The sequence below is a fragment of the Pyrgilauda ruficollis genome, unplaced genomic scaffold (assembly GCF_017590135.1).
Source record: "Pyrgilauda ruficollis isolate IOZ18807 unplaced genomic scaffold, ASM1759013v1 scaffold4, whole genome shotgun sequence".
In the NCBI taxonomy this organism is placed as follows: domain Eukaryota; kingdom Metazoa; phylum Chordata; class Aves; order Passeriformes; family Passeridae; genus Pyrgilauda; species Pyrgilauda ruficollis.
The window spans coordinates 14,882,865-14,895,696 of NW_024525489.1; the positions used below are offsets into that span (position 1 = coordinate 14,882,865).

Sequence of the window (12,832 nt, forward strand, 5' to 3'; positions counted from 1 at the left end):
TTGTAGCTGTTTACTAGACTAGAGAATTGCATTGCTGTATCCAGGAATGTTTCTGAATATAGTTCAGTTTTTTAGGATAGATTCAGTCTTTTAGTTTCGTGACAGGATTTGAAAATGTCTCTGTTTCTTCCAACCTTCTTTAAAGTAGTGAAGTAATTGTATTTCATAATATGGACTGAAGTCATGGCTGTAAAATACTTTTAATGGGTCTCCTAGGATGCATCTTTTTAGGCACTCAGAAGCTGAGCAATATTGTATTCTGCTCCAAAATTTGTCTCCTCTGCTACTAAAAATGGAAAGATAATGGTTTTTCTCGTGTCTGGGCTTAAAAGAAAAACACATTGAACTTGTTTTGGATAGCAAAAAGAGGTTAAACTATCAATATGAAAACAATTGTGGGGGCAGTAGGGAGTTTTGAAATTCATGGCGTTGATGGAGTTGAAAATCACAGGGATGCAACTAACAAAGGAAATTCCTGTTCATACCAGTAATGTTGTATGCTGGACTTTGTTCAGTAGGCTGCATCTGGTACCTCGGGTGCAGAAATGGCACACATCCAGGTGAGATTCCATCTCCATCTCAGGCCAAATCTGGACATAATGCTATTCTGTCTGCCCTGTGTCAGCAAGAAATGGAGCAAATCTGTAGCCGAATGAGAGGGGAACTGGACTTCAGGATTTACTGTAGTACATATTTGTTCTGATGTAGTTGTGTGATCACAGATTTTGTGTGATCAGACCTCTGATGTCTGCAAGTCTTAGTTGGCTGGTGGGGAAAAATGTTAGAGATGAGACAGTTAAATCATATAGCAATGGAAAAAAGGATGTGGAACAAATGAAAGAATGGGAGAAATTACATAATGAGGGAAAAAATAGCTTCAGAAGAAGCTACAGAAGTAGCAAATAATTTTGTACTGGAAGGGGAAGTACTGACATAATAAATAGTGGTGGGACAAATCAACATGTGACATAAGGACAAGATTGCTAATTTCCTCCTGGAGGTGACCTCATTGGTGCTGTCTTCAGTTACATGCAAATGTATGAATATGAACTGAGTTAGTGTTGGAAGAAGTGAATTATAAATGTTAGTGCCTGGGTGGGAGTGAGGTTCTGATGTCATGGGCTCATTTATCTGCTGTTTTAGATTGCAGATTCAACTGTCACAAACGCTGTGCACCTAAAGTACCTCGAGACTGTCTTGGAGAGGTTATTTTCAATGGAGGTAAGATGAGAAACATGCTTTCAAATAGTGAGAGATCTTTTGAGGCTGAGTAAGATGCATTAGTGTTTAGTTTCCTCATCTCTGAATATTTGACATATTTTTATTTATCTTGCCAGTTTTTTCAGTTAAAATGAAAAAGATTCACTGTAAAACTTACACTCTGGTGACTTAAATTTTACTTAATCAGTCTTGACAAGTTCACTGAGCTTTTGCTTGGGATTGCTTAATGGAAATGAAAAATCTAGAAGCCACCCCAATCTACAAAATTTGAAGATCTGTTGTGATTGGTCTACTCATTGTTCACCATGAAATATATACTTTAAAATGTTAATATCTGAAGACACGTACCATTTTTTACAACTTTCACTTATCTTACTGGCCAGAGTTAGCAGAGGTGTTTGAGATAAAAGAGAAAGGAGAAAAACCCCAAGCCAAACCAAAAGAAAGACTTGCACTCTAATTTCTGGAAACCTCAATGAAGAAGGACTGCTTTTTGAATAGACCTTGCAGAATTGAAAGAGGAACATGTGGAACACTTTGTGGAAGAATGTTTAGAGTATTTTTGTAAGCCAGTGTTAAACTGATGAAGTATGGGTAGATGAGCAGATAGGGGTTAAAAACTGATTGAATGGGGGGGCCTAGAGAGTGATTATCAATGGCAAATAACTCATGGTGTATCCCAGGGGCCAACAAAGGGTCCTGTCCTCTTCAACATCTTCATTAATGGTCTTGATGGGGCAGAGTGTACCCGCAGCAGGTTTGCAGGTGACTGGGAGGACTGGCTGATATGACAGAGGGTTTGTGCTGCTATCCTGAGGGACTTCAACAGACTGGAGAAATGAACTTGGGGGATTGTTGGACCAGGTGACCTTTCAAAATCTCCTCCAACTTCAGCCGTTCTGTGGCTGTGTTGCCTTGTCACACATTTTTTAGTGAAACAAAATTGGTGACGTGGGACAGATCGCATCAAACTGTACAACTTGATTCAGAGGCTTGGGCAACAGCTGTGCTAGGATGTGCTAGGAACATGATGTTGCTGCAGCCTGGTTTTACTGCCCTTGTGATGCTAAAGTGGTGAAGGCCACATAGTTTGGGAACTATGGTTTCACGTAATTCTTCTGAGGATGTGAAAAGCAATTTATTTTTTGTTCTTTCTCCCATTCTTAATTGAACTCACCGCAAGTAAAAAACAAACACAAAAACAACCCCCCACAAACCAACAAAAAAAAAAACCATAAAAAGGCTACAGATGAAGATAATATGTCTTAATTCTTGGTTTTCCACAGTACCAGTTGTACAGCTTTTGAAAACACTAAATTTCTGCCTACAGAAAATCAAAGGTGAATAAGATCTGTTCCGCTTTTCTCTTTTCCTGTAATTCCACAGCTCCCCTTTTCTTTCTTACTTTTCTTGTTATGGACTACACAAGCAGGGGGAGCAGAGTTGGGTTGCTGTTAATGGAGAATTTCATTTGCACAGAAATAATTCTCTGGGTCATCTCTAGCCATCGAAAGGTTACTTTGTCCTGATTACTTGTGGAACAGAATTACTTAATGAGATTTAGGTATAGACTTTAGGCTTTTCACTCTGTTTCAGTATGGTTTGTGTTTTAGTTGGGTCTCTCTTGCCTTGGAATTTAGCAAAATGAAATTGATAATGTTCATTAGCATGCTCTGCTTACAGCAGAAGTGTCAAGACTTTGTATATTGTGATTGTAGTTTTATGTTTATTTCCGTAAGAGTGAACTGAAAAAAAAAGGTGTGTTTTGGAGGATTTTATTTATTTTTTTTAGTTGTGTGTTTGAAATAATGTCTGACTTGTGTTGTTTCCAGAACCTGCTAGCCCAGGCCAGGACTTGGATATGCCAATGGAAGTTGATAGCAGTGAAATGAACAGTGACGGTAGTCGAGTTCTAGATGATGCCGAAGAGCCCTCTCCTCCAGAGGACAAAATCTTTTTTATGGATCCATCTGACCTCGATGCAGACAAAGATGAGGAAGCTGTCAAAACAATCAGGTAAGTTACAGGATGGATTTCTTTGCTCAGGATATGTGTTGCTCAATATTGTGAGTAAAATGTTTCCAATTAGCTCAGTTTTGTTGCTGAAAGTGTATTTTCCCCTTGTGTGGAGTTTTGTGGTTTGTTTGTTTTGTTTTTTTTTTTTTTTAGCTTGAAAATACTTTGTAAAGTTCTCCTATCTCAAGAAAATCTGAAGCATAAATAAACTAAAAGAATACAGCCTCTTCTAATTGGAAAAATTGTTATGCTATGACAGTTATTGAAGAAATACAACCAGATTATTAAAGCAGGATAAAACTTAGAGCTTAACAAAGCTAATGTGTAGTTAAGGTCTCTGTGATATGATCCTAATTTAGTTACTGTTATATATGTGTGGATTTAAACAGCATTGGTTGGGATATTTTAATATTGGCATCATAGTCTATGCATGTTAGGCAATAGTTTGCTTTATTTATCTTGAAAGTGGTATTTCTGAAGTCTTTTATCCAATAACTGTTAACATAGTTCTTTAAATCAAATTTGATATTTTTATTTCTCTGTTATTCTGAGTAGTGTCATCTTGATTTTCTTAGTCATTCTTAATAAGATAAGCGCAGTTGTATTTGATCAAACTAAACATCGCTGTAGCTCAGGGCTTAATAGAAAATTTGTGAGGGAGAGCATATAATGATACTTCCCAACTTTCAGTGATTTATAGCTCAAGGATCTCCTGAGTGGGAAGCAACATCTACCTCTAAGTAGGATTTTTCCATTTATTTCTAATCAGATTGAACCAATTCAAGTTTCTGGCATGACAGCATCCTGTAGCCAATTCTGTAGTGTAACAACAGGCCATGTTAAAGCATCCTTACATTTTTTGTTTTGAAACTACCTCACGATATGTGTTTACAGATGTTTCTATTAGTGCCACATGTAGAGCTCTGGTGTTAGGCAGGCAGCTCGGTGGTTAGCTTCATTTTCAGTGCTATTAAAATCTGTATGTTTAATTTATGGCTCTCTCAGAATATTAGAGATTATCAAACGTTTGTCTGCAGGGCAGTTAATATACCTTAGCATTGATAGAATTTTCTAGTGCAATTATGATTTAACACACCCCAGTTTATGTTTTTGTAAGTTGAAAGTTTGCTTTGGTAGGGGCCTTCATTAACAACAGTATTATGAAGCAGCATAATTAACTTACATAGAGAAGAAGAAATGCTAATTATGCTGATGTTAATTATATTTCTGTGGTGTAAAATGGCATAAAAGACGAGCAGTCTCAGCAGATTGTTTTGAAAGAGGATAATTTCTGTAGGTGTCCTCAGTCCAGTGTGTTTCTTCTCTGTTCATTAAGTACTGCAATACTTGCCCTAGGAGACCTGGTAGGAGCTCAGATGCCTTATCAAATTCATCCATTAACTAAATCTGTATGGGAAAAAAGGTGTCTGTTCCTGAAAATTGTGGATTAAATGTGTGAAACGAGTATAATTGCAGAACTGTTGTATTTTAACTTGTTACGTATTAAACTGTTGTATCTTCTCTTTAGTCCTTCAACAAGCAATAATATTCCTCTCATGCGAGTTGTACAGTCAATCAAACACACAAAGAGGAAGAGCAGTACAATGGTGAAAGAAGGATGGATGGTCCACTACACTAGTAGAGACAACCTGGTCAGTTACTTTAGTTTCTTCCTAAATCAAGTTATTTCTCTAAACTAGTGTATTTTATTTCTGATTTAGAGTATCATTTGAAGGAATTTAGCTGTGATGTTCATTATAAAGAAATCTGGTTCCAGAGAGAAACTGTAATTTATTCAAAATTCTTCATGTGGTGATTGAACAGTACTTTTCCTTCTCCTCTTTGAGAAGGAAAAGCATCTCTACATTGTCTCAAATTAATTGCATATGTAGTATTTCAGCTTTCCTGAGAAAGTAACTCACAATAATTTGTTTGTGTCTTCTTTCTCTTTAGTAGTTGAACTAAATACTTGTCTCTTTTTCTATTTTACCCTGTGAAAATGTGGAAATCATAAGAATATTATGTGTACTGAAATGGCTGAGAGTATTATTCTAATGATCTAGGTGTTTGTAAATAGTTATGTGTAGATATGGAAGGCCCTAATTCCTCTAGCAATTCAGTCTAAGAGTTGTGGCTTGACTGTGTCCTTGGGTATGCAAGCATCCCCAAAAAGACTGTGTCTTTGTTGCCAGTGCTACCAATAATGCTACCTTAATTGAGTAGGCAATCTGCTTGATTTTTGTATATTGAGGAGGAAGACAAGGCAAAATAATAGGGTTCCATAGTATTGTCTGATGGGAGGAAGTGAATCCTCTTGTTTTTTGGTAGATGAATGAAAAGGATGAATTTAAGAAGTTCCCAGAACTCATGGAGTTCATAATGCTTTATGGCATATTGACACTGTTCGTGAAAGGCAGCAGAAATACTTTTTCATTCTTTATCTCTGTGGCATCTGATTGAAGGACACAGAATTTAGAGAAGCAAGGTTAATTAAGTTCTGATTAAATCAATTTGAAGGTTGATAATAGCTCAGGTTACTGTAATATTTTCACTTTTTGTGATTGTCAGCTAAACTGACTGCTGTAAATAGTCTTTGTGGAGCTACCTTAAAAGCCATTTCTTTAAGGTACAGTTTTCTAGTACCTAGATGTATTTATCGCAATCCAAAATAAGCATCTAGTGTATTTTAGGTGTGGTTACAGCCAAGACTACATAAAAGTCACAATTATCATCAGCTAGCTCTGGAAAAACTAAGGCCAGGTAGCAGACAGAGGTGAGTAGTTCTAGCAGAACTGTTCAGAGCAGACCTGGTATTCAGCTCTGATTTAAACTTTCAGTACAACCAGTATGTTTTCCCATGGACTTTTTTTTTAACCTCCCCTTAAGACAGTGATCTGATGAAACACCTTGCTTAGTTTGATTTTCTTCATCTGTCAGTCTGGCTGCTATGTTGATGACATCAACTGAAAAAGGCCAGTCAAATGGAGTATCCTGACCCAAAGGATAGTCAGCCAAACAAGATCTCACAGAGCTTCCTAATGGGAGGAGACTTCCGTATTGGGCATTACAACATCGGCTATTTCCCTTGACCGTTCCGTTCTCAGCAATGTCAGACTGTTTCCTATTCCTGAAACAACTGAGCTTCCTATCAGTTCCAGACAGGTTCATTTTAACAGCAGAATCTGTGTGCTTCTTGTGCTCCCTGATAACAAGATATTTCACTCCTTAAAATGAGAAGTTTGTGTCATCATCTTTACTCTTTTTCTGACCCTGGTCCCATCCTTTCTCAGAGTAGGGTATGGGGCAGATTTTGAACCCCTGAGTAAGTTACCAGCCTTTTCCTTAATTTCTCTCCTCCAAAGTCTTTCCTGATTCACAAGTTAATAAAGGGCATATATGTTGAAAAGGAGGGGTTTACACCTTTGATTTCACCCATTGTCCCGGTGCTGTCTGGGAACTTCTTTTAGTTAAATCCATTTTTGATCTAGTTTTCTTTGTATAACTCCTGTAGGTTGACTTAGCTTCTCCCGGAGTGAAGTGATTTAAGCTCTGCTTAAATATGGCAAAAAAAAAAAGGCTTTGCTTTTAATATGACAAAATTTATAAAATAGAAATATAATAGAATAATATTTCAAACTTTGTCATCCTAAGTTAGGGTTAGGGGTCTTGGGTTTTTGTCCCAGAAAAATAGAAGTGGTTTTCTAACTATATGAGCATGGTGCAAGCAAAGTATCTTACAGATACTTTGATTCATACAACCCTATTAGCTTTCTAAAAGCTTCTTTGTTTTGAGGAATATTCTTCTGCTTAAATTACAAGACAGTTATATACAACAGTTAATCCATGTTGTTTTTTGGTGGGGGAGATTTCTTTTTGGTGGGAACTTTTAGCAAATGGCTATATAGTCTGTCTTGTGGGTTTTTTTTTCCCCCACAAAGTATTTTTTTCATTTGAATCTCATAATGTGTCTGTTTTGCCTCTATATTGATGGAAGAATTAAGGACTTAGGCTTGTTCAGTGCTTGAACCCTTGCAATGTAGGTATGAGAGCATAAAGGGAGAAAGCATGACTTCCACAGTTGTCACTAAATTTAAATAATTCAGATTTTGTGAGAATATGCACCTGGAGTAAAACCTGTCTAGTAACTGTTTTTTCCTATATGAGGTAACTCCTGTTGTCACTGCTTTTGCTGTAAGGTAAGTGATATTTTTGCTAGTTTTTGGAAATAATTTATGACCTTCTTCTTCAATTAAGACAAAGTCTTTATTCCCAAAGTTTATTTTTTCATTTCTGTAGTCTAAGATTACTGTAGATTAATTTTGAATTATTATCACAGTAATTTAAAGCATTTTTTAATGTAAATACTGAGATAGCAAAAGCTATATGAGAGGTTTATTCCTTATGTAATTGTACTGTACATTTTGTAGAGAAAAAGACATTACTGGAGACTGGACAGCAAATGCCTCACACTATTTCAAAATGAATCTGGAACAAAATATTATAAGGTAATTAATGATGAGTAATAATTATGTTTCACTTTATTTATTCAGTGCTTTATAGATATGACGTCTACTGTGAGCAGTTTATGTATTATCTCCATTTTCCCATCTCTTTTTGAATCAAAACTGTGACCAGGTTAATTGTTGCCCAAAGCCTGTAAGTGAGAAGGACCAAGACTAACTCTGAGAAGTTGCTTGCAGCTCCTGCTCTAATTCCCTTGAGTACGTCTCTCCTTACATTTTTGCATGTACTGTTCTCCTGAATTACCTGGTATATTAAGCTTTCCTCACAATTACCAGAGAATTTCTTTGGCCACCAGTTGAATGAAGGCTTGGATTTTTGTGTTCTCTGAATAGTTTGCATGCTTATGTGTTTTATTTCAACATTCCTCAAATTCAATTACTCCCTACTGTACAACTGAAAGTTTCAAGTAAGATTTACAGGAAAATTTACTGTGTAGCCTTATGTTTATATAAATGAAGCTTAGTGTTTTGTCAATGTAGGATTGTGTTTGGTGGTGGAATGTTCAGAAAATGCATTTGAATGTGTAAACAGGACTTTTCCCTTTCTTGTCTTATGCCTTTAGGTGGGGGTCCAAATCTTGCAACTTCTTCCTTTATAACAACTCTAAGATCAAGCCTTTTCTCTGTACACCCAGCTAAACTTGCCCAGATCCTTTTCATCCCTATCTTGACCAATGCAGTCTCTTCTCAGACCTCTCTGATACTTGTATTGCCCTGTGCATTCAAAACACAGCTGGTAAAATATGTTCCTTGCTTGTTGCTCCATTACGTCACTGCTTTTAGTCCTTTCATTTGCCCCTTTGCATCCCTTGTTTTAACTGCTTAGATCTGATTGTTTGTCTTGGCTGTTAGAGTAATTCACAGTTTTTGCCTTTACATTTATTTGCTCTTCATCTCAATCAGCTGCTGTCTCTTATCCTCCTAATAAACTCCTGCCCGGTGTTTATCTGCTTGTTCACTACTCTTGCAAGTGACCTGCACCTGCACCTTCCCATGGATGTGGAATGTCCTCCTCCACCTAGTGTGAATGTGAAACCATTTCTTCCTTGAGATCTGTTCTCTAATACTCTTGTACCATGGTCTTAAACTGACCAGGTAGAGGATAATATCTGAATGCAGATAATATCTGCTAATATCTGTATGAAAGAGAATATTTACCCATAATGATTCTGATGCACAAAGCAGTGCTTACTGATTAGTGCGTATAGCTGCATCCTCTCCTTAATGTTACTGTTTCACTTTCTCTCCCTCATGCTCTTTTCTGCCTAAGCTGTATAAACTGCAAGGGGAAAATGGTCATTCTCTATTTGTGCATCACTTACCCATGTAGTGGGGGTGTGTCTCGTGATGAACATAAATTTAGTTTGAGAAGAAAATAGTAGTTGTATAGAGAGAACTGTGGTGGGCCTGAAAATCTGTCTAGGCTTGTATATAGGAATTCAGAACACCTGGTGTTCAATGGTCATGTGCTGTTCAAATTTGTTTATGAAGCTTGGTGTTTTGGTTTTGTTTTTTTGATATATTTGATTTGGTTTCTTTGCAACGCTTGCAGTTATGGGTGTTAGTGTATTAAAATATTATGTGCATTTTCATTTTTTAATTTTTAATATCTTTCTTCAGGAGATTCCACTTTCAGAAATTCTCCAGGTGACTCAGCCTCGAGATTTTTCACACGTGGTGCAGGGCAGCAATCCCTACTGTTTTGAGATCATCACTGACACGATGGTGTACTTTGTGGGCGAGAACAATGGCAGCACTCATCACAGTCCAGTTCTTGCTGCCTCTGGAGTTGGACTTGACGTAGCTCAGGGCTGGGAGAAAGCCATCCGCCAGGCCTTGATGCCAGTCACTCCTCAGCCTAGCGTTTGCACTGCTGCAGGACAAGGAAAAGATCACAGTAAGCAGGCAGACAAGGCTCTTGTTCATATGCTGAAGCTGCTGATGGTAGTGATTCCTTTGGGAACAGTGCTTATTTAGAGTGAAGTATTGTCTGTTGGTTATCTGCTGAATTGGGTTCATAATTTTCCATGAGTCTCTAAAAAGTGACCCTCAGGTTTGTGGAGGGTGGGCAAATCCTTTAATCCTTTGTAGCAGAAAGTAGTAAAGAATCAGATTTACAATATGAATGCAGAATGCAGAGTTTTGTTGTGGGACCACTAAGAACACATGCAGATGTAAAAAGGGAGTATAGATTAGATATTTCTAATATACATAACTAAATAGATTATATGCATACATTTTGAAAGAACCAAACTTGGATTTTTTTCATGTTAATACCTATATATGTTTATATTTTAAAAATTCTCTGAGATGTCAGTAGCTAAGGAGAAGAAAAGGAGTTATTGTTGCTATGTAAATACCATCAGTATGTAAAAAACTTTTACTAAGCTGTGGGTAGTTATAAAAAGTACCCTGTTCTTCTTTTTATGCACCTTCCCTCCCTTTTATCATCTGGCATGGGATTATGTTCATTATCAAGGCTACCCTAAACTTATATATTGTATTCTTTCTTTTAAGACACCTCCGTGTTTCTTGCAACAACATTTATTCTCATTCGATACTGAGATTTATGCTTTCACTTTTAGTTTCCTTTCAAATTCCAGCTACTCTTTAATCTCCTTGCAGAAAAATTTTCTTTTGTAGATTCTGAGATCAGTTTTTTTGTCTCTGATGTCTGGCTACTCTGCATCAGCAACAGTTAAGAACATGTAAATGCTAGTCTGAGGTAAAGGCACTTCCTGTGAATGCAGCAATGGTCTGAAATAGTAAACTATGAAATGCCAGTACTGGCGTTGGTACTTAATTACAGTGAAGAAACATACATGTGAGATGGTACCTCATACCTGCCTTTATACATACATAAAATGCCACTTTTGATACGGAAATTTTAGTTTCATATATATATATATATGTATGTATGTATATATCTCTATATAGATACACCAAAATTCTCTTTGCTTTCTAGCATCTAAGGCTTACTGTTGCTGACAGACTTGCAAAGACACTTGATTTTTCCAAAACAAATAGTTTTTCAGATATGTATAATAACATTCCATTGACATTGGTAGGGAAGAGAACTGCAGTGGTAGATGCTGAGAGGAAGTATTTTAGTATGTTTAGGATTCTAGGAGTATAAGAAACTACTGTGAGTTGGGGAGTGGTATTTACATAATTTTAGACAACTCAGGTTGGTTTTTAAACTTTCAGAAGGCCACAAAATGTCTGTTCATCCCTCTTCTTCCTACACTTTGTGAATCATGAAATGTGTCTCAAGAGCCCTTAAGATAATTAGATTTTAATTTCAAAAAAAGTCTCAAATACGTGCTTTTAAATGAAAAGACCCAAAAGAGGTCTTTTCATTTAAGGAGGAAGGAAGACATTTCATTTAAGGAGGAGGAAGACATTGCTAGTGCTTGAAATACTTGCAGCAACAGAGAATTTGTAGCATCAAAGTGTCCACAAGGCACTATCTAGTTATTGTATACCCCATTGTGGCCAGAGGTAGTTAGAAATGAGGATGTTCTCCCAGTCTGACCCATGGCAAAGAATCCTTTGTAACCATGTACCTAGTTTAGTGTTTGGGGTGGGGTGTTTCTTTGTGGGGTGATTCTGAGCTAAAATAACAAAGAGACCTGTCTGCTGTAGAGGAAATTTACCTGCTGCAGAAGTTGTGTGGAATTGCGGCATTACTAATTTCTTTAGAAGTGACTGCTTCTTAGCCCTTACTCTTGCACATTTCAGACCCTAGAAAAATGGATTTATTTGGAAGGAATAACTCATTCTTTACCTCTGAGTTATTTAGTATTCTGTAGCCATCTGTGGATGAGGGTTCAGTGTGTTCTGTTAAACTTCCAAAAACTGTATTTTTATTTTCTAGTTACCTTGTAGCAGTTTTTGTTGACCTTAGGATTTTTTTGTCTGACTTCTTTATTGTTTTCCCTTGTGTTCTGTACGGTTACTTCAGTGCTGATTTGACTATAGTCAATAATCAGTAGGCATCTGCAAGACTCAGAGTTCATATTTTAGATGCAGACTTCAGGGTGTCTTTGAGAATTAGTAGTTGTTCCTATCTTGTCGCTCTAAATTTCTTCTTTGAGGTAAAGCACAGGTGGCAAAAATCAGGCATCTTTTTTCTCTGAATTCTCTTTAGGATGATAAAGGCTCTTTTCAAACTGCTAGTTTATAGTGTGTTTTCTAGCTACCTTGTAGATGAATAAGCTCTTTTTCTTCTTTAAGTTAACATAATATCACAGAATTGTTGGGGGTGGAAGGGACCTCTGGAGATCATCCAGTCCAACCCCACTGACAAGTCAGGGTCCAGGTTACACATGAAAGCATCCAATTGGGTCAGGAATGCCTTCAGAGAGACAGACTTCAAGTGGTAGATGTCTGTTAATCTGAGATGCTTTACTTTGGCCATGGAAGTCAAAAAAGAAGGGTATTTCCTGCCTGCCTTGGTATATCTCTTCTTGTGCATCAATGTTATTCCTGTAATGAAAAGTTCATGTCAATGTCTGCTGCAGACTGAAGGATTCTTTAGCTGATACATTTACTTGGAAATTACACTTCCTGAATGTGCCCTTATGTTCCAAGGATTGATTTGCTTACTGTGCTAACTGATCCTGTCAAACTCAAAATGGTCTGCTAAATGCCCTTCCAGAACTAGCCAAAGTGGAGTAATCCGATTCCTCCTTCTACTTGTGCTATCTACACTTCTGCTGACCTATTGGGGGTTTAATGATGTGACTGCAGGGGATTCATATATGTCCTATAGGAAAGTTACTTCAGCCCCCCCTTGTCTGTTAATCTTCTCTAAGAAAAGTAGCATGTTATGGTTTGTGAGCTAAACTCTGCCAGCTTTCACAAAAAATGCTGTCAAAGCAGCATTTCCATGAAATCCTGGTCAAGATTTTTTTTTTTTTTTTTAATCTTATGGGCTTTACAGCGGTGGAAGGGATCAGTTATTCTGTTACTTGGTTTCTTTGATCTGTTTTCTTTTCTTATACATTAATTCTGTATATCTTGGTGCCACAGAAGATAAGAAGCCGCGTTCATTTGACTATGAGAGATCT

At 37.1% G+C, this 12,832-nt stretch overlaps 1 protein-coding gene across 3 annotated transcripts in view; it reads left to right on the forward strand.

Moving 5' to 3' along the window:
- Window positions 1-12,832, forward strand: part of PRKD3 (protein kinase D3) — a 44,147-nt gene that overhangs the window by 20,531 nt on the left and 10,784 nt on the right. For all 3 annotated transcript variants that reach the window (XM_041477241.1, XM_041477240.1, XM_041477239.1), the window contains exons 7-11: window positions 1,144-1,221; window positions 3,054-3,237; window positions 4,766-4,889; window positions 7,665-7,742; window positions 9,381-9,657. In XM_041477241.1, coding sequence (XP_041333175.1) covers window positions 1,144-1,221; window positions 3,054-3,237; window positions 4,766-4,889; window positions 7,665-7,742; window positions 9,381-9,657 — 741 coding nt within the window. The remainder of the gene's footprint in view (window positions 1-1,143; window positions 1,222-3,053; window positions 3,238-4,765; window positions 4,890-7,664; window positions 7,743-9,380; window positions 9,658-12,832) is intronic.